The sequence below is a fragment of the Wyeomyia smithii genome, chromosome 2 (genome assembly GCF_029784165.1).
Source record: "Wyeomyia smithii strain HCP4-BCI-WySm-NY-G18 chromosome 2, ASM2978416v1, whole genome shotgun sequence".
NCBI lineage: Eukaryota > Metazoa > Arthropoda > Insecta > Diptera > Culicidae > Wyeomyia > Wyeomyia smithii.
Window position 1 is genome coordinate 92224374 of NC_073695.1, and position 20453 is coordinate 92244826.

General features: G+C 38.7%; 2 protein-coding genes across 3 annotated transcripts; both read right to left on the reverse strand.

The window, feature by feature from the left end:
* Positions 1-1090: 1090 nt before the first annotated feature.
* Positions 1091-5922, reverse strand: LOC129725029 (transitional endoplasmic reticulum ATPase TER94). The gene is made up of 5 exons (XM_055680408.1): positions 5708-5922; positions 5038-5140; positions 2604-4640; positions 1983-2137; positions 1091-1924 (listed from the first exon to the last, which is right to left on the reverse strand). The coding sequence occupies exons 1-5, from the start codon at positions 5722-5724 to the stop codon at positions 1825-1827; spliced, it is 2412 nt and encodes an 803-aa protein (XP_055536383.1). The 5' UTR covers positions 5725-5922; the 3' UTR covers positions 1091-1824.
* Positions 5923-12569: 6647 nt separating this feature from the next.
* LOC129725036 (pleiotropic regulator 1) lies at positions 12570-14216 on the reverse strand. Of its 2 annotated transcripts, XM_055680419.1 has the most exons (3): positions 13997-14216; positions 13799-13938; positions 12570-13738 (listed from the first exon to the last, which is right to left on the reverse strand). In XM_055680419.1, the coding sequence occupies exons 1-3, from the start codon at positions 14107-14109 to the stop codon at positions 12609-12611; spliced, it is 1383 nt and encodes a 460-aa protein (XP_055536394.1). In that variant the 5' UTR covers positions 14110-14216; the 3' UTR covers positions 12570-12608. The 2 variants fall into 2 exon arrangements, with proteins under 2 accessions (XP_055536394.1, XP_055536393.1); XM_055680418.1 differs by having other exon boundaries at positions 12570-13938.
* Positions 14217-20453: the final 6237 nt, after the last annotated feature.

The following is a 20453-nucleotide window of genomic DNA, read 5'->3' on the forward strand; positions in this document are numbered from 1 at the left end:
GTTCATCTTTCGAAGCACGTACGCCATCGGCAATCCACAGTTTTTCTAAATAGTTTCTAAACAGTTTTTCTAAATAGTATTGTCGCTTCTCTACAAAATTTAGCGAGTTAGCGATTAGCGTCTCGAAGGCCAAAATTTTAGCGACGCTAACAGTTTCGCTAACCAGCTCAAAAATTAGCGAAACCGCTTACTGAATATCAGCGTCGCTAATTAGGGGCCATCCACATACCACGTTGACAGATTTTTGAAGATATTTACCCCCCCCCCCCCTCCTCCGTGGACAAATGCCCATATATTCTTTTTTTTTTTGTAAGGTCCGTGGACATTACACAACCCCCCCAAGCTGTTCACTTGGTATGTGGATGGCCCCTTAGCGAATTAGCGGAATAGTGCCCACCACTGCATACTGGGAAAAAATGGACCCAAATTCCCACTAATTAGAAGCCGCTGGGCTGGCAACCTGAAATATAGCATTTCTTTTGTAAAATTGGCCAACAAATCGATTGGTGATATTTTCATTCTGCGCAGGGCACGGGAAAGGGTCTATATTTTCAAAAATACACAAAAATAGGGTGAAAAGGGGCAAAATAGACCATTTCCCGTGCCCTGCCCAAAATGAAACCATCTTCGATCGATTTGTTGACCAATTTTGCATAAGAAATGCTATATTTCAAGTTGCGGTGATTATTTAGTGGAAAAGTGGATTCCGGGTTTGTTGCTGTATACGTGAAATTACCGTAACGTCGGTTCTACTTTTCTATTTAAATAATAATCAAATTTTTCATAAGAACATTCCTAATACAAGCAGAACTACTTTTTCACAAAACATTCCACTATAACCACTGTTCGTGAATTTTGAAATTCTCGTTTGTTTAAGCGATAAATTTAACCATGTGACAAAAATATACGCAATAGTTAGCGATTGGCGAAAATTCTGCCAACATGAGTTCAACGTTAAGTGATTATTGAGCAAAATTATGCAGTTAGCGAATTGGCGATTTGTATAGTTTACATTTCTATTAAAAGTATCGAGATGATTTAAAAAAATTAGGATTTTCTCAACATTTACATTTATTTACAACATAAAATGTTTACTGTTTTGAATTGTTTGTTATTTTTTCTTGCTTTTTAATCACGTTACCAAAGTCATTGTTACCCTTCTAGGCGTCAAAATCCCTACATATTATCAAGAGTAAAAAGTCAAATAATTATAATATAGTTTTGTTTTCTTTCAATGAACGTCATTCCGCGGAACCATCGACCACATTCTCGTTTTCTTTGGAACCAACTCAATGAGAATAATATTCTTTGCTGTGAAGTTTTACTTTTTTATCGGTTTCTGTTCATGAAAATGCTGTCGCATACGTTACATCTGGTTTAGCTATCAACCAATACATTTTGATAAGGGAACAAAATAAGTAAAACGTATAATTATAACCAAGGATGTATTGAAACAGTTTTAAACAAGGTTTCTCATATAGTTCGACTCAGAATAAGAAAAATCTGGGCTAGATACACGAAACAATTAGTTCTATAATATATAGCGCTAAAATAAACTCCACTGAATAAAAATTCGTTGCAGCTCCTTTTATTATAATGTTTAAAACTGTTGCATTGTGGTGGTTTTGGCAAAAAACGTTTAGCCAAAGCGGAACATATTGATTTAGATAATGAACAAATTTAATAATGCGTGTGTGTCAGCTTAGCTGTTATTCCATCGGTTCTAGAATGAAGATCGGGCACCTAACGGATAGACATTCTCGCTCATTTGATATTACGAATTGAATAATGTTACTGTTGTAGCAGAAATGTACTGAAAGTAATCTAACTATAGAGATCATCATCCCCGTTGTCACCGGGATTGCTCGTTGGTTGATTCGATCCCTGTCCCTGTGAACTCGAGCCGCTCTGACCTCCAGGGAATCTACGTAGTCAAAAAAAAAGTTAGAACATTATATCCATTTGAATTCTATTCAACTAACCTGAAATTGTTTCCAAAGCCGCGCGATTGCTGTAGCGTTTGGGCGAACATTTCATACTTTCTGATATCGTTGTCGGACACAGACCGGCGGGCAAACTTCATTGCTTCTTCAAAGTGCGCACGGGTAATCTCAGGAACCGGATCATCTTCATCCATCTAGAATATAGAAATGTAATCAACTCCAGTTTACATCTTTCCGTGACAGCATAACGAGTAAATTACTATTCCCATATTCACCCTACAAGGGAAATAGTATATTTTTTGCTTTTCTTTGAAAAGAATAGCCAAATATTGCGTCACTTTCATGTAAAGTTGGCTGCATTTATTCTAGTAAAGATATGAAGCTTACATAAATAGTAGAAAAAATCAATGACGATGGGAAAAAGTTACATTTACATGTCGAATTTGTTTTTTGCGACGGAGCTACACCGTCACGGACAACACTTTGCAGCTCAAAAACGAGCAGTCAAACGAAACTACACTCAGCTCCGGGCAGTGAAAAAAAAAACAGCAGCAGGGCAAAACTGGAGTCCTGGTGTAACAACTCCGCAAAAACAAATTCGTCATTGACGTATGAAAAAGATATGTTACTAATGATATATGTACTTAAATCCATACTTACATCCATCGCTGAGCTTTGATTTTCTGTTCGCTCCCGCTCTCGGCGAATTTCTGCTTCGATCGCCTGCCGAATAGCTAGTTTACAAGCACGTTGACATATTTCAGTCAAATCAGCTCCTGAGAAACCCTGAGTTACTTTTGCAACATAAGTTAGATCGACATCAGCGGCTACCGGGCTCTTGCGCAGATTAGCCTTTAGAATGGCCTCACGAGATTTGTCATCCGGCAGCGGAATGTAGATTAGCTGATCAAGACGACCAGGGCGTAAAATTGCCGGATCGATAATATCTGGTCGGTTGGTGGCACCGATGATGAAAACATTCTTTTTCGCTCCCATACCATCCATCTCAGTAAGAATTTGGTTGATGACTCGGTCAGCAGCTCCACCAGCATCACCAACATTGCCACCACGGGACTTGGCGATACTATCCAACTCATCAAAGAACAGTACGCACGGTGAAGCCGAACGAGCTTTATCAAAAATGTCACGAACGTTGGCTTCAGATTCTCCAAACCACATAGTTAATAGCTCCGGTCCTTTGACCGAGATAAAATTAGCCTGGCACTCGTTCGCAATTGCCTTAGCCAACAAAGTTTTACCACAACCAGGCGGTCCGTAGAACAATACACCGCGAGAAGGTTGCATGCCAAATTTCAAGAACTTATCCGGATGCTCGACAGGATACTGCACCAATTCCTGCAATTCACGTTTAACATTCTCCAAACCTCCGATATCTGACCAAGTTGTATTTGGTACTTCCACAACTGTTTCACGCAAAGCAGACGGGCTTGATTTAGTCATAGCATAACGGAAGTTCTCCATTGAAACGGCCAACGAATTTAATACTTCAGCGTCAATTTGGTCATCTTCCAAGTCAATCAAATCCATCTTTTCACGAATTTGTTGCAGCGCGGCTTCCGAGCAAAGCGAAGCCAAATCGGCTCCAACATGACCGTGTGATTCAGCTGCAATCTGTTCCAAATCAACATCGTCAGCCAATTTCATATTTTTGGTGTGAATTCGCAAAACTTCCAATCGACCTGTAGCATCTGGGATGCCTATGTCAATTTCGCGATCAAAGCGGCCAAACCGACGAAGAGCCGGATCGATCGAGTTCGGTCTATTTGTAGCGGCCATCACAATCACATGCGAGCTTTTCTTCATGCCATCCATCAAGGTTAGTAGTTGCGAAACGATACGACGTTCTACTTCACCGTGAGTTTTTTCACGTTTCGGAGCAATGGCGTCCAATTCATCGATGAAAATAATTGCCGGTGAATTTTTTTCAGCTTCCTCGAATGCTTTTCTAAGATTAGATTCTGACTCTCCGGCCAACTTGGACATGATCTCTGGACCATTTATTAGGAAGAAGAATGCACCAGTCTCATTAGCAACTGCACGTGCAATCAAAGTTTTGCCTGTACCTGGCGGGCCATACATCAAAATTCCTCTCGGTGGCTTGACACCAATAGCTTTAAAAAGAGATGGATGTCTCAATGGAAGTTCAACCATTTCTTTTATCTGAGCCAGCTGTTTACGGCAACCTCCGATATCATCATAACCGACGGCGTTGAGCGCTTCTTCCTCTTCTTCTCGTTTGATAGGATCACCTTCACAATGAATGACCGTATCCGGAGCAACAATACAAAAAGGTGCAGGGTCGGCCCCAACTACCTTGAACTCAACGGCGCGCATACCACCGCGAACAATAAACGTATCATCCTGATGAATCGGGCGATAGGCCTCTAGGAAGTACGGCTTGAGGTAAACATCAAACAAATTCCCCGTTAGCCCTTCGACTGTATCATCCAACGGCAAAATATGTACTCGTTTGCCATATTTGACATCCGGGCAAGACTGGATCGAAACCACATCGCCCAAACGAACGCGTAAGTTGTTACGCACCACACGGTTCATGCGTATCTTTTCGTCCGGACAATTGTCATCCGAAAGAACAATGCAGACCGTTTCTTTGCGACGTTTACCCTTCAATAGGACCGTATCGCCGCGGAACAATTGCAGTTCATCCATCTTTGCCTGCGGAAGATAAATGCAAAAAAGAAAGTTAGTTTGTTATTGTTGTTTGAAAGTTACAAACGTACTACTATTACGTATAATATGCTGAGAACAACTCATTATACACGCTAAAACGTGACGAAACAAGATTTACTAAAAATCGCCTTTTTCTAAACATCTCTTTCGAAAAATCAAATTTATTTTTCTTATGTTTCGTTCAGTCACGAGCTATAACAATTCGCTAACAGAAATATTGTGTGTGTTGTAGGAAAAATGTTATTCATCTATTCTTTACCTATAACTCTTAGATTTTACTTCAACCTAAACAGAATATTTGTAGCTCGTCACGTAATTTAAACTTAACAATAATATGTTGAATCACTCAAGTTACCTCGCACGTGAGTTAACACAAACTTACCTGAGACAGGGAGATAACCGAGTTATCATCATTCACAGCTTCATCCACAATCAAACGATTTGGGCGATCCTTGCGTTTCAGAATTGCGGTCGCCAAATCCTCGCTGACAATTTTATTAATTGACGAAACAAGTGTTGCGGATAGAATTGAAAAAAAAAAAACATTAGCATAATGTTTTACTTTGAAGCCAAAAGTGTAATGTCATTTACCCCACTTTATATTTTTCTTCTACTCTTTCAAATCGGCCTGAGCAAAATTTTCAGGTTAGAATTTTTAGCGATAACTTACTAAATCATTCTAATAATTATAACAATCAATAACGCATTAACGTTAATAAAACAGATTTGTACACTAAATTAATAATGATATATACCATTTCATTATTCATATTCTAATTTAGCATAAATGACAAAACGCGAAATTACTGCCAAATTTTTATTGCCACTTCTTTTGAATTCGTTGGATTGTTACGTAGTAAGCAAGAAAAGTTTTTTTTCTAGCTTGCCCAAAAATTGCTCTTCTCGTCATTAGAAATTTAACATAGACGATACCGCTTCGAACACATCATGACAAGCGAAAATTGAAGCAAATGGTGCAACACTTCTGCCACCATCACTGTAGTTCGATTGAGAAATGAACACGTATTTTTCTCTGGATTTTAATTACTTACTTCTTGCCTTCTGCCATGGTTTCGAAGATGCTGTTTTTGAGAATTCTTTTGTTCTTGAAATGAAAAATTCAATTCACTTTTACACAAAACTTTACTTGCTTCACGCTTGATAACTGTTAACAGTAAACGCCTTTCCTTTCCAGAACTTGCAACAATGACTCTCCGACTTTTGGACACCCGACTGACGAAGTGAGTGACGATGACCGACGACGACAATGCTAGCTTGACATCAGTGAAGCGGCTTTTTGTGTCGACTCTGAAGCAATATTTCGATTAGCGGGTTGTCGCGAATCCAAACGAGGGGTGTATTCCCAAGATTTCATTCGTTAGTAAATCGACATAGGGGCGTATTTAAATATAATAAATGATTCTCGTGTTGAGTCAAACTCGAGTGAATAGACCTTCCTATCTGCGCTAGTATTAGTGGTCGATTTCACTAATACAAGTTTAATTTTGGTTGCAAATAATCAACACGCTGGTAGTAACAAAAAATTTCCTCCTGCCTCGAGCTTTTATTCAAGTTGTAAGCCGATTTTTAGTTTTATTTCATCTGGTTTTCCACTAAAACAAAGTTTTTTAAAACAGGTAACACTAATGAACTAGGATTCATAAGTGCAATATTTTTCGAAATTTAATATCAGCTGATTTTTTGGTTGAAAACAAATCGATTTTATTAGGATACAGCCTAAGTCTGTATTGGTGAGATCTGGCGTAGAAAGCTCTATGTGCTATGAGTTTTAAGACCGAGTACAACAAAGAAACATCAAATTCGGTGTTTTTGCTCTTTTTTGCATGTTTTTGTAGTAGATACGAAAAACTTGCCGTTCCTTTTATTTTTGAACGAAAAGTTTATAATAAATTATGAAGAAAAAACTCAGATTACATTTTTTTAAAATAATAACCGGATCTGCTGTGTCTAGCGCGTCTACTCAAGAAGCGAAGGACAGAATTCAAACCAAAATAATGAAAACAATCCGACCCACATTGACGTTTTTGATCAGTTTTGACATTTTTTAATTTTCGATGTAATATGTATCTCCGAGCAGAATGATGTTGAAGTCGACATGGCAAGACGACGAAAGCAAAACAGCGCCCCTTGCAGTCTGGAAGAATGCGAATATGACCACCCACAAAGAGAAATGTGCCAGATGGCTGGCAAGTGATGATATCTGCAGGTGAAAAACAAAAACATCATGGTTTTGCAAAAAAAAAAGAAATCGCAACTAACAATCTTTATAATATTCAAAACAATATCACGACTATTCCACGAACGATTATCAGAATACAAATCAATATAAATATACCATTCATGAAATGATACCTGAACAACTGGAAACTATACTTTCACCATTTCTAATATATTTGTAAACTAAAAAATATTATAAACTTAATATTCTTGACATGGTAATTCAACAATAGCAGACTGATCCTGATATGTTATGTAAACTATTAGGAACGATTTAAATTCCTATCGACCGAATACGTATCGTGTTTCAGCAAAATAACATATTTATACTATTTGAAGAATAGCTTTAGTACAAAATTTCGGATTATTAGTTTACCATATCGTGTACAAGGTTGTTAATCGATAAGCTATCATAAACGCCGATGACGATACCGTCTGTTATCGTTATCGACGATGACGCTAACGTCTTCAGACATTACCCAAGAAACAATTTGGAAGCTGTTATGAGAGCAAATCTGGAACAAAAGCAGTGTTGTAGCAATCGATGCTGAATAAACAACACGTTGAACTATTTGTTGAACAAACGTTGCAGCAGTCTATGTTCATGTACTTATTCAACAGTGGAACTCTAGCTTAACATAAGTTGTTCAAACGTTTGCAAGTGATTGCCAGCAGTACTAATAAATATGTGCTGCGTTGAAGCGCTTTAAAGGTCTCCATTTATCAGTGGCGTTCTCGCAACTATTATTCTGCAGGTGTTGTTCAAATGCTGCATACATGCGTTTGAAGTCTTTCAAAGAGCAATTCTTTACCTCTTATAGACGCGAATGCTAGATCACCGGTTTTATAAAACATCCTTCTGAACGCGTCGTATACACACTTAATTTATCTCGGCAAACTTCCCAACAGCTGATTGAGCTCGGCGACGTTTTTAACGAATGTCAGCAATATATTTCGACGAACATTCAGCAAATATATCGATTTGCCGTCAACCAGCAAGTATTGACGTTTCGTTTGCCGAAGTAAGAAAATTCTGCCGAAAACTTGTAGAACATTTCGCTGAATTTATCAGCTGTTGAGTTTTCGACAGTAAAATCTAAGTGTGTACACACTTAACTGCATAATGTTTTCTCGGTAAAGTAAAATACCGAACTACTTGAAAACATTTTCGTTTACCGTTGTTCCGTAACAAAATTAGTGAGAAATTGGAAACCGAATGTGTTTACCGGAATACCGTAAATTTGTTTGCCGAAAAAATCCGTAAAACAGCAAATTTCCGAGTTCAGTAAACTAAAATACCGAATCTCGGAAGCTTGACATCATTTAACCGAGATCTCGTTGAACCAAAAAAGCTCTTACCGAGATTCCGAAAAATAGAACTGTCAAAATAACGAAAGTTTCACTATCAATTTTGTTCGTGTTTCGGTTTGGATGTAAAAGGAACAGGTTTCGCGGTTGATCATCATTCCGGAGAAATCTGTAATATTTAGAATAACCTAAAATGTTGAGTAAGTATACAATATTATTTCTCAGATCTTGTTTGTGTTTATTGCAAATATAATACTAGAAGAAAACAATTAATTCTTTCCTTACTCGATTTTGTAGGTTAACGACTCACTTCGCAGGATGGAAGTTGCAGTGATGGATGTTGTTTTATTTCCCGGAAGCAACACAACTTTCCTGTTTCTACCAATGCTGTAATAAGTTGAATCATTTGACAAAATAATAAAATTATACGGAGAATTAATCGTTTTCATTATTTCCTGGATTTATCTGAGAAATCGCAAAATGCGTACTTCAGTAAATTTTACCGAAATTTTCGTAATAATTCGACAGTTGAAATTTCCGAGTACCGGTAAAATATTACCTAGAATTTTGTAAAGTTTGACAAGTTGTGAATTGTTGATTTTACGGAATCTCGGTATTCTGATGTATTACCGAGATTTTTACCGAGATCTCAGCTGTTGAAATCTCGGTAATTCATTTTACCGTACTCGGTGTGTGTAGTTGATTTATTGCAGTATAAACATTTTTTAAATCACTAGAAGATTTAGCAACTTGTACTTTCAAATGAACGCCAGTGATGCCCCGAAAGATTTTTTTTTTATTCTCGGAAACTGAGAAACTCTATGAAAATTTGAACAGCATTTTACAATTATTGAATAACTTTGATTAGACAACAGTCGAACAACAACCGAAATGGAAAATGGTTGAAATTTTCCGGCACACAGTTATCTAGAAACGGCGAAGAGGGTTTTAAACAACAACATCAGAATTTTTCATCAACACTTGTTAAACCAGCGTTGAATAGATGCACCGCAAAAAAATTATTAGACAACTATCGTCATTGAAAAGGACGATAGCTACTGGACGGTATCTAATCGATAACGTTTGTTTATGAACAACCACTAATACTAATTTTCGCATCATCAGATATATTATTCAGATTGAATTGAATCATAAATCTGACAATGCCACATTCCTATTCATATTCGTGCTTCAAAAAGCGCCTCACAATTTGAAACAATTAAAACTGAGACATTCTTCATCATGATGAGAAACGAAACATAAACAAACGAGGAAAAGTTTTTTCCTGTTGCCTAGTGATGCTTCGTAAAAACGCTTCCTCACCCGTGCCTACTTTTTGATCCAATTGCAACCACAGCAGACGAAACATACAAAAGACAGTAGCGAGCTGATAACGTTTGGTGACTATCGTCATCGCCGATGACGTTAATGTTTGAAGACGCTATCGCCATCGTCAACAACGATACCAGACGTTATCGATATCAGCGATGACGATTATCGACGATAATCTATCGTATTAACCAGGGGCCTATAAACGTCAACATTTTGCCTACCAATCATAAATTCATCACGGCGGTAATATTTAATTTCAAATGCTTACAAAACTTATCTTATTCATTGAAAGTGCACATTGTACTGAAAACAAATGTTGAGCTCTTGTTTTTTCGCATCTAAAACGACATTTACTCGAGAATAAGTCTACCAACAAAATGGGACGTTTACTCTACTCCACTTGTTTTAGGGCAAACCAACCAAAAAGTGGGTACCAGAAACACTGGTACCAGAATCAATGAGTGGTAGATGGAAAATGTATGGAGTTTGACAGCCACAAGAGCCCCCTGGTATTAACAACATTGATCGTGTATAATATCGAAAAAAATATGTACAGGAAAATCGATGTTTTTGAATGATCCATATCTAACGCCTAGTTCACCAAATGGTTATTTCTCAGTTTACTATTGTGCATTAAAATAAAAATTATCAAAACGTCGCTGATAAACTGGCAGTCAGGCTCACTTCCGATGGTTATTTCTGCTGTTCTCGCAACACTGCAACCATCTCAGCCGCCACTGCGCTGTCAGTCCGGCTTACAGAAACAAATACATTGAAATCATTCCCGCAGTTCATGTTCTGTGAACACGCAGTTGCTATATGTGTTTGTGAAGTCGAAAGAAAGTTCGGAAGTCGGAAGTCCGACTTCCGAACTTTAATTTAGTGCTGGCGCCACAATATAAACTAGATGGTCAAAACCTAAGACAAGACGTGACAGCTGGTCACCGTTACATTCAACCAATTTGAACCGGCTGCTGATTGGCTGAATTCGATAACGCAATCGTCACGTAGAAAATACAACGAGGTTACTTTTCACTGTAAAGCAGTGATGCTGGAGAGTTATAATTTAGCTATTATAATTGTTCATTAATAATGATGCAAAAGTATGCAAGGTACATGATATTAACGAGTGATGTATTTCACTGTTATAACTTTAAAAATGCATTGATTAATCGTTTATTACTATTTCGGTTGAAGTCCAAGAAACTTAGAAAGAAAAAATTTGGGTACCAAGAAACTTAGGAAGAAAAAATTTGATAATAGAAGTATGCTTTATTGAACATAAAATAATAAATAAGAATTGAGTATTATTCGCCTATATATTGCAATTTTAATTTGTTTTATTTTCATTGACCTGCAGAAGTTGTTAAAAATAATCATTCTGGCATCAACGGTATGGAACGTTCAAAAAAATTTCGACGGGGATGACGGCCGTTACGAAAAGAAAAATAAGAAGCCAGCTGTCGCGTCTTGTCTTAGGTCTTAGGCAATGAGTATAAAAGAGAGGTGAGGAGGAAACTTACTAACACTTGCACGCGCCCCTCTGCTCATCCTCCTCTGCCCATAGTTGATGCCAAATAGTAACGTAGTTATTTGGGTTTCCCATTGAGTTCATCTAGTTGTTTACATTTGAAGCATTTACTAATACTAGAAAATTTCACTCTCCTCCTCACCTCTCTTTTATTCTCATTGGGTCTTAGGTCAAAACTGGAGCTGATATGGTATGTAAATGGTTGTGACTTTTTTATAAATGGTTAAGATACTATACGGGAAACAATTCGTGTATGGTATTTGTTTATGCGGGAAGCTTATTCTTTGGTCGAACGCCGTAGACGACGCAACAGGATGGAAACCGGAAACCTGCAGATCGAGGAGCTTACTTCGGTGATTAACCGCTTTATGCGGCGGGTGCCGAAGAGAGCTTACATAGAAGAGCAGAACGAACCCGGCAGATTCGTGAGACCGCTATCGCCAATTCACGACAGGAATGTATATAATAATGTTACACTAATATAAGTATTTAGACATATTTTGAACCTTTTTGTAACTGTTACATAACCTAGAATGTTAAGGACCGTATTATTATTTTAAATACATGGTCGAGTCGAGTCTACTTGAAAAAAAAATGTAATCTTAAATTATGCAGCGTCAAGTAAGATATTTATAACATATATTTTTTCAAAGAAATGCAACAAGGTTAAAAATAAAAACATTGCAATTACCTTAAAATGATACCTGCAATATAATCAATGTTCGTTATATTGTATTAGCTATTAAATCGTTCTATTATTAAAAAACGGAATGTAATTGTAGAGCAACATGTCAAAAGGGTCTATCTACTTTAATCGATTTTCTTGATTGACTTTTCATTTGTTTAATAGTTCAGCTATAGTAGCTATTCCCAAAGTGGTTTTTATTTAAAAAGCTAGATTAGATTCTCCGCTATCAAATGGTGTAACGGACATATCATGAAACGGGTTTAATAAGCCGTGGCGGTTGAAAGAAACCGATCGATCAAAAAATCGATCGAAGCAGATAGATCCTTTTGACATGTTGCTCTACAATTCATTTGTTTGTTACATATATGCAACATTCTAATACAGTCAGGTTTTTTTTACGCGGGAAAAACGTACCTCGTAAAAAAACCGTGTTAATTCGAAAATCCGCGTAAAAAAACCGCGCTAATTAGCTTTAGAAAAAACCCGAGACGCTCTAGAACCAGCATTTAAAATTGTCCTCTTTGATGGTCATTCCGGATCTTTCGGTGGGCGGAAAGTATTTTTTGGACTAAGTCTTATACTAGATGAACACTTAAACGTTTCTGGTTCCAAACCCACGTTAATTCGGAAATTCGCGAAAAAATTTTTGAATTAGCGCGGTATCGCGTAAAAAAAACCGCGTTAATTCAAAAATCCGCGTAAAAAAACCGCGTTAATTCAAAAATCCGCGTATAAAAAAACCGCGTAAAAAACCTGACTGTATATATGTATATTTTGAAACAAACTGCATGTAGTTTCGGTTAAAATAAAACACAAATTGCTGTGTGAAAAGTGTAATTGATCAGTTTCTCGAACACTAATACTTTCTTCGCTTAATAATCTCTGGTCGCCAGTTGACGGGATGTGATTCCTCCGATGCTCCATCATCTTCCTTATAAATTTTAATAGTTTTATCGGCTTCGGTGGTGATCAACCTTGAACCAGACATATCGAATGTCATCGAGAAAATTCCGGCCTCACTGTCCATCGAACCTGGTTGGACGGCGGCCTGAAAACGCTGAAAGTTATACCCAGTACGCCAATCCCAGAAAAACATAGTTCCATTATCACCACCAGAAACAAGTACTCCCTCTGGGTTGACGGCCATACAATTGACTATAGCATTGTGACCATTGAGATTTTGTATGAAATTTCCTTCTGGGCATCGCCACTGCTTGATGTTGTCAGGTGAAGCAGAGGCAAACATGTATAACGATGGATGCAGAACAATACTGCGAACACTTTTTTTATGATTGGTCAACGAGGCCATACTTTTTCCAGCTGCCAAATCCCATAATCGAACAGTCGAGTCATGGCTGCCGGTAATAATTTGCGGATTAGCAGCTTGACAGACAACACTTGCGACCGTATTCGTATGACCAGTTAAGGTATGAACATTGACCTTAGTCCGCATGTCCCAAACTCGAGCTGTAGAGTCTCGGCCTGCTGTAACTAACACATCAATGGTTGGGTGTAGAGCCATAGTATAAACGGCAGATAAATGCCCGTGGTAATGTCGAATAACCTTATTGTACTCCAAATCCCAACACTTCACCTGTCGATCCTCCCCGCAGCTGAACAAGTAGGGATGTCTTGGACTAACACATAATCCACGTACTGTACTGACATGACCAGTAAGAGATAGTTTCAGTTTACCACTGGCCAAATCCCAAACTTTAATTACCCTATCTGCTGCCCCTGTAGCGAACCATTCATTACCTGGCTCAACTGCCACACATCGCACCCAACCTAAATGGCCTGATATGACACGATACAATTTCCATGGAGCATGCCATTTTGGTTTGGGAATCGTTGGAGCTTTTTTCGGCAGAACCTGCAAACTATTCGTACTGGTGTTCTGCGAATTAGCAGCTGCTGCTGGTACTAACGACATTTGGCTGTTTGAGTGGTTATAATCCATTTCACTTTCCGCTGTTATTGCAAGCACTGAAAATAAAGATCGATGATTGAATGGTGACACATAATTTAAATATATTAAAAACATACTGCTATCTTGCGCCGGTTGAGCGACTACTTCAATTCTTCCAGTCTCGCCTGATTTCACAATAGTGTTTTTAGCTTTCGCTGTTCGTTCAAACACTAACTTATAACTATCGCGCGCTTTGATTGAATATTTCATTTTCTCTCTGAAAGTTATAAAAAACATTGATTGTTATTGTTATATTAGCAAATATGTCAGCTTACAATTTTTCGTCAATTTCTGGAAGTAGCGCTTGGTTGGCCACAAAAAAATCGTGAGTCCGTTTTAAAGAGCGAAACACTAATGTGTGCACCGAATGGCGTTGAACTTCTTCCATTAGATTTTGATAATGTGTAAATCTTTAAACGTATAAAAATATAAAAAAAAAACACTGCAATTTACAGGCAGCAAAAGAACAATGAATAAAGCACCGGCAACGCGTTGTATATTGTCACCTACTGACAGATAAAAGATCAGGGTCGCATTGCGTGAAAACAGTTTCATTTTCAATTTGTCCCTAATTTTTTATTTTTGCACTAATTTTTGATAAGAGCGTAATGAAAATATTGAATGAATATTCTTATGAAATGAAATTTATACAAAACGTCGCTGCCCGAAAAAAAATTACGATGTATTTTGCGGTGAGAACAGTAAACGGACAATGTTTTTTATTGTAACCAAAACAAACATGATATTTTTACTGTAAGCTTGAAAACGATTTTTGTTATTTGTTTATTTGTAAAAAATACATCAACAGGCCTTGTGGCCCAACTGATTTTCCTAATCTAAGTGCTACGTGCTAATGTTAAAAATCGATTCTTCAGTACCTCGCGGCTGGCGTCAAAGTCGAAAAATGATGCGTAACGGTTAAAATGGCGCTGTAGACCGGTTATCGTGCCGAAGCTACTGTAGTTTGTTCGTCTACTTTGCACGTGAAGGAACTGGCTATTTCGCAACATACGTGGTCTGACATAGATGTTAAGTTGTTCTAGAATCGCCGGGCAATCTATCCGTGAAGTCAATACGTCAGAGATGAATATAGCTCTGATCACATCCCAACGAATTTGCAGGGTGTCCAAATCGATAAGCCTGCAACGCTGTTCGTAGCTTGGTAGTTGGAAGGGGTCAGTCCACGGTAGTCAACGGAGAGCAAAGCGAATGAACCGTCGTTGTACTGCCTCGATTCTGCTTACCCCGTTCAGGTAGTAGGGACTCCACACTGAAGCGCAGTATTTTAAGCTAGATCGTACCAAAGCGCAATATAAGGATTTTAGACAATAAATGTCGCTGAAATTTTTTGCAATGCGCATTATGAATCCCAGGTTCCTGCTGGCCTTGTCGACGGTGAAGGTCATATGTTGTTTAAATGTGAGTTTGGAGTCGAGCAGTACTCCCAAGTCATTAACACAGGTTGTGCGTCGTAGAGGCGTATTTGATAGCTTATAATCGAAAGTCACTGGGCTAAGCTTCCTTGAGAACGTTATAATCTCGCGTTTGTCGACGTTCAATTGCATGCGATTGTCGAAACACCATTTCGCGAAAATCGATAACTGTTCCTGGAGTGCAGCGGCATCTGATGGGACCTTCACTTTTGCGAATAGCTTCAGATCGTCAGCGAAGGACAGTCGAGGGCCCTGAAACCGGAAGTTGATATCGTTCAGGGAAATAAAAAAAATCAGTGGCTCGAGGTGGCTACCTTGAGGAATGCCGGAGTGAGCGGAAAACGAATTCGAGGAAACTCCGTCAATGTTCACTGCTAAACGCCGATCTGTCAAGTAGGGTTTAAACCATAGTAGTAGGGGGCCTCCGATGCCAAGCTTTTCAAGCTTCGCAACGGCGATCTCGTGATTCAGTTTGTCAAAGGCGGCGGAAAGGTCGGTGTAGATAACGTCCGTCTGAGACTGGTCGTCAAAGCTGTTCATTACGTAAGATGTAAGGTTCGTGGCTGTGGATCGCTCGGGCATGAAACCGTGTTGTTCGTCTGCGATGTACTGCTTGACGAACGAGAAAGTGGGTTCGAACACGCTGAGCTCAAAAAGCTTCGGGATAGAGCAAAGCGCTGAGATTCCTCGATAGTTATGAACGTTTCTTCTGTTTCCTTTCTTATGTACTGGAAACATGCATGCCGATTTCTAGATCCAGGGAAAACACCCGAACTGATGGATTTGGTGAAGAGATTACTCATTGGAGCAGCCAGATTACTGATACAGTTTCTCAGGAAAAAGGACGGTATGCCTTCTGGCCCAGCGGATATGGAAGACCTGAGCTTCGAGGCGGCTAATGTGCTAACGTCGATGGAAATGTTAGTCAATGCACGACCGAAAAAAGGAACACGTGCCGTCGCAGAAGTAATTTCGTCCGTCGTTAACCTTTCGTCTACAAACACGCTAGAGAATTTCCGCGAAAATAGTTGGCAGACCTGTTCAACACTATTCGCTGTATCACCGTCTAAGAACATGCTTGATGGTAGGCCGCCGTCTTTTAGCTGTTCGTTCACATATTTCCAAAATGATTTGGGGTTACGTTTGAGCTTGCGCTCGACATTCCGAAGGAAGCCTCGAAAACAGGAGCGACTTAGCTGTTTATAGCGAGTGTTGATCGATAGGTAGTGGTTCCGTAGAGGTAGAGTTCTGTATTTTGAAAACCTTCTCAAGGCCTTTCGAAATCGGCACGGGCGAAATCGTAATAAACGGATGTCGGTGCCGTAGTCTCGGCACAGGAGATTTTCTGATGGACAGACTAGTGATGGGAAATATCGCCCAAAACGGACATCGATAACAATCGATGATTCCGGGGCTTCTATCGATATTATCGATAAGTATCGATAATTTGACAGCTAACGTTTGCGGTAAAAAAAAAGTTTTCAGATGGTGATGAAAAAAAAACTATGACAGATAGTTGAGTTGGATAAATTTCCCATGGAAGGTTACCATGTTAGCTTCCTCACGAAAAAATATTACGTCCTTGCGTGCAGTCTTCCGGCAGTTAACCGGAACATTCGCCATGGCGGACGAAAACATGCGTGTAGCCATGTTTTTAAGCTCTTTCTTCGTTTTTTTTTATTAATTCCTCCTCCGTTTTCGCGACAAAATTTTTGGAATAGATCTTGCGCTTCAAGTTTGCCCAGAAATTCTCGATGGGAAGCAGGTGGGGGACAATGGGCAGATTCGCCGACTTCGGTACCACATCCTCCAACGATCGCTTCGAGTAGTTGTTCGACGTCAAATCTGGCCAGGACAGCGTATCTTCGCGCTTATGGTATTTCTTGATGAACGACGCAACTTCTGTCAGGCACTTCGTACTATAAATTTCCCCGTTCACGGCCAGCCCGGAGCGAAAGAAGAGCAACTTTGACATGCCTTTCTCGCTGATTGTCAGCCACAACCGCACCTTCTTGGGGAACTTGGTCTGTGAAATAAACTTTACCTCGATGCTCACTTCCTTCGTGGGGGAAGTAAAATACGAAGAGCCCTGCTAGTCGTTGCCATCCAGGGTGAGATAGGTCTAGTCGTCCAATACCACTGCCGCGTCGCGATTCGCCGGGAAAATCGACTTGAGCATCTTATCCAACCGCTGTCGCTGCGTCATTGCCTGCAGCTCCGAGACCAGTGGACGGGACTGCCGCTTCCTGCATGTATGTCCATGTTCTCCAGATGCTTTTTCACTGTTTTAGAGCATACGCCAACCTCTCGGCCAAGTGCACGCTGCGATTTAGCCACTTTTCCCTCGGTCTTCCTCTTCAGCATCCTTTGAAGCTTCTTGTCGCTCAGGGTCGTTGGCCGTCCGGAACCGGGCTTTCTTTCGATGCTCTGATCGTTGTCCAATAGTGTCAAGATGTTGTAGATGCCAGAACAGGCATACTCGGCGTCCACAAAGTGCCGCACGATGTCCGTTTTTGACGCGGCGGGGTACCATTCTATGAACGCGCACACTTCTGAACGGAGTAGCTTCACTTTTTTCGCCATCAAAGTTAGAGTTTGACTGATAGAGCTGTCAAATTTTTTTCGCTAACTCATGGGTTACTATGATTGATGATGCATGAGTAGTTTCGTCAGTGCCATTAAAGGTAAACCCATGAAAAATTGGCAATTTTCGCCTATTTTTTTACCGCAAACGTTATTCGACAAATGCAATTTTGCTATATAAATTCGTAAAAACAGAAACAGTGAGGGCACAAACAGAATGGATACGTTTGCGTTGCGTTGACGTCAATGTGACAGTGAATGTATGAGCTAACTGTCAAATTGCCGCAAACGCATCCGCAACGTATCCATTGTGTTAAGGCCTTGAATGACAAATCTTACGATACTACAAATGAAAATTTAAACAACCGGACGAGTTAAACAGTTTGTTTTGGAAAGTCTTCGGGTTTTACGCCGGGAGTGCTTTATACGGAGTAGTTTCAAGCCGAAGTTCACTTTGAAGGTTGTATAATAAGGGAAATAATTGAAGCAGGCAAAATTCTGTCAATTTTTAAACGTCCAAAACTTCACGAAAAATGAATCAATTCTGACAAAACAGGTTTCATTTTACTGGAAAACTGCCCTAGTTTCCCAGTATTACTAGAGAACTGGACGTGACCAAGGGTCACTGGAAATGTTTCGGATTTCCGGAGTGTGTGCCAAAGTGTACATTTTTGCAACACGTAGAACTTTTTCTGACATTCTGTTTCACTTAGGTTTATATGTTGGCAATAAATCAAAATTTGTTTCGGGTTCATTGGTAGCCAAAGATTGAAAATTCGCCAAGGAATCATTGAGGTATGAATTTATTAAGTATGGGTGTTGATTTTGGCGGTTTTTTCCCTGTTGGGTACTAGTTTTCTTTGAGCTTGCAGCACTCTAGCAGAATTCAATCGAACATTGTGGGTGTGTAGGTCTTATTAAACCAAGCAACTTTGCGAATTTGCGTTTGAAAATTTATCTGGATTAACATTTAAAAAGGTCAGATTATTTTCACGCGGATTTTCTCTGAAAGGTTATTTATGCAGATTTTCAAATTAACGTGGTTTTTTACGCGAATTTTTGAATTAAAGTGGCTTATCAAGAATAACATGGTTTTTTTCACGAGGCATGTATCCCCCGCGTAAGAAAACCTAACTGTATTTGAACCTTTTTCTTATGAATCAATATATCTTTGTAAAAATTATCTGAACTTTCCTTCAAAAATATAAAAAAAATAGTTAAAGATCCTACTCTGAAAAAAATATTATTTTAAAAACAAAAAATGATTTTAGAAAATATCGGTGATCTCAGATTTTTTTAAATGAAGTATTTTAGATAGACAATTTAGTTGCCTAAAACGTTCTATGCGTTGCAAAAATGTACACTTTGACACACACTCTTGAAATCCGAAACACTTTCGGTGTAGGTTGGTCACACCAAGTTCCAAAGTAATACTAATATAATACTGTTTTCCAGTGAAATGAAACCGGTTATCAAAATTGATTCATTTTTCGTAAAGTTCTGGCCATTTAAACTTAGAGAGAATTTTATTTATCCCAATTATTTTGTCTATCCCATGTATAAATCAAAATACTTTTTTGGCGCAACAATTTCGTTGATTTGGATTTTTAGTTGAACTAAAAATTGTTTGTTGGGTAACAGATACTTTAAACTTAAACAACTCCAAGTTAAACTAAACAATTACTAGAGAATTGCCAATAGACTGCCGCTATGCATGTCCATCATATTATAAGAGTTGGCAAGCCGAAGAAAATGCATTTTATTACGATTTCGTATCATTGCTTTTGATGAGATGGTGCAAAAAGTTTGGATATTTTTTTTAAAGTTCTCCAGTGCTGAGTTGTCGAATTCACCTGTTCTTAGGAAACTAAAAACTATAAATACCTTTTTAGTCACCATTATTTTTCAGAAACTCAGTGACACCCGGGGCGAACCTTTACACCACCCCCAACAATGCTAAATCTTGTCGAATAGCAGCACCCAACAAATACCTAGCGGCAAAAGCAACTCCTGGGGTAGGGTAGGTTCTTTTGGGTCTCCTCCAGTAACCAGCCGCACTGACTTGTGCTCACCCTTATAATATCGATAATTATCGTTAACGTCAAAAAATTAACGATAATATCGATGACCAGCATTTATCGATATTATCGATAAGTATCGATAAGTTTCCCATCACTAGGACAGACACCAGCAAGGCCGGGTGATGCAGGACGTGTTTAACGAGCGGAGAAGGAGCCAACGCCACTTCAGGCTGTTAAGATACATAACAACACCCCTTTTTCATGGTAAAAATGACAAAAACAATGTTTTTTATTGTTCTTGACAATAATATTTAATGTAAAATTGATGTAGTTTAACCATAATAAACTATGTACAATTACAGCAACTTTTAATGTTTTTTTGATGTTATTTTTTTCGGGTGATAAGCTAGCAATAGAGTGTTTTAGGGGTTTGTATATTATTTTTCCTTTTGATAAGAAATGTCAAAAGAAATATATTCTACTGATTTTTCTTAATTTAAACAACAAAACTATTGAAAAAATCGATGCCGAATTTTAACAACTGTAAGTGATTTTGAGACATACCCTACCGTCAAGAAATCAGGACACAGGGAGGCCAGGTCATTTTTCAAATATCTTCACACTCCACAAAACAATGTCTTTATACATAGGAAATCTGTAAACACGGTCCCCGTTCAAAGTTTACAAAACATTCA

Excerpts from the sequence above, each read along its gene's own strand:
- LOC129725036 (XM_055680418.1), bottom strand. The coding sequence starts at position 14,109 with ATGGAAGAAGTTCAACGCCATTCGGTGCACACATTAGTGTTTCGCTCT. Across the intron at positions 13,939-13,996 it reads CCAGAAATTGACGAAAAATT|AGAGAAAATGAAATATTCAA; the intron begins GTAAGCTGACAT and ends TATAACTTTCAG.
- LOC129725029 (XM_055680408.1), bottom strand. Across the intron at positions 4,641-5,037 it reads CGGTTATCTCCCTGTCTCAG|GCAAAGATGGATGAACTGCA; the intron begins GTAAGTTTGTGT and ends TATCTTCCGCAG. Across the intron at positions 1,925-1,982 it reads GGCTTTGGAAACAATTTCAG|ATTCCCTGGAGGTCAGAGCG; the intron begins GTTAGTTGAATA and ends TTGACTACGTAG.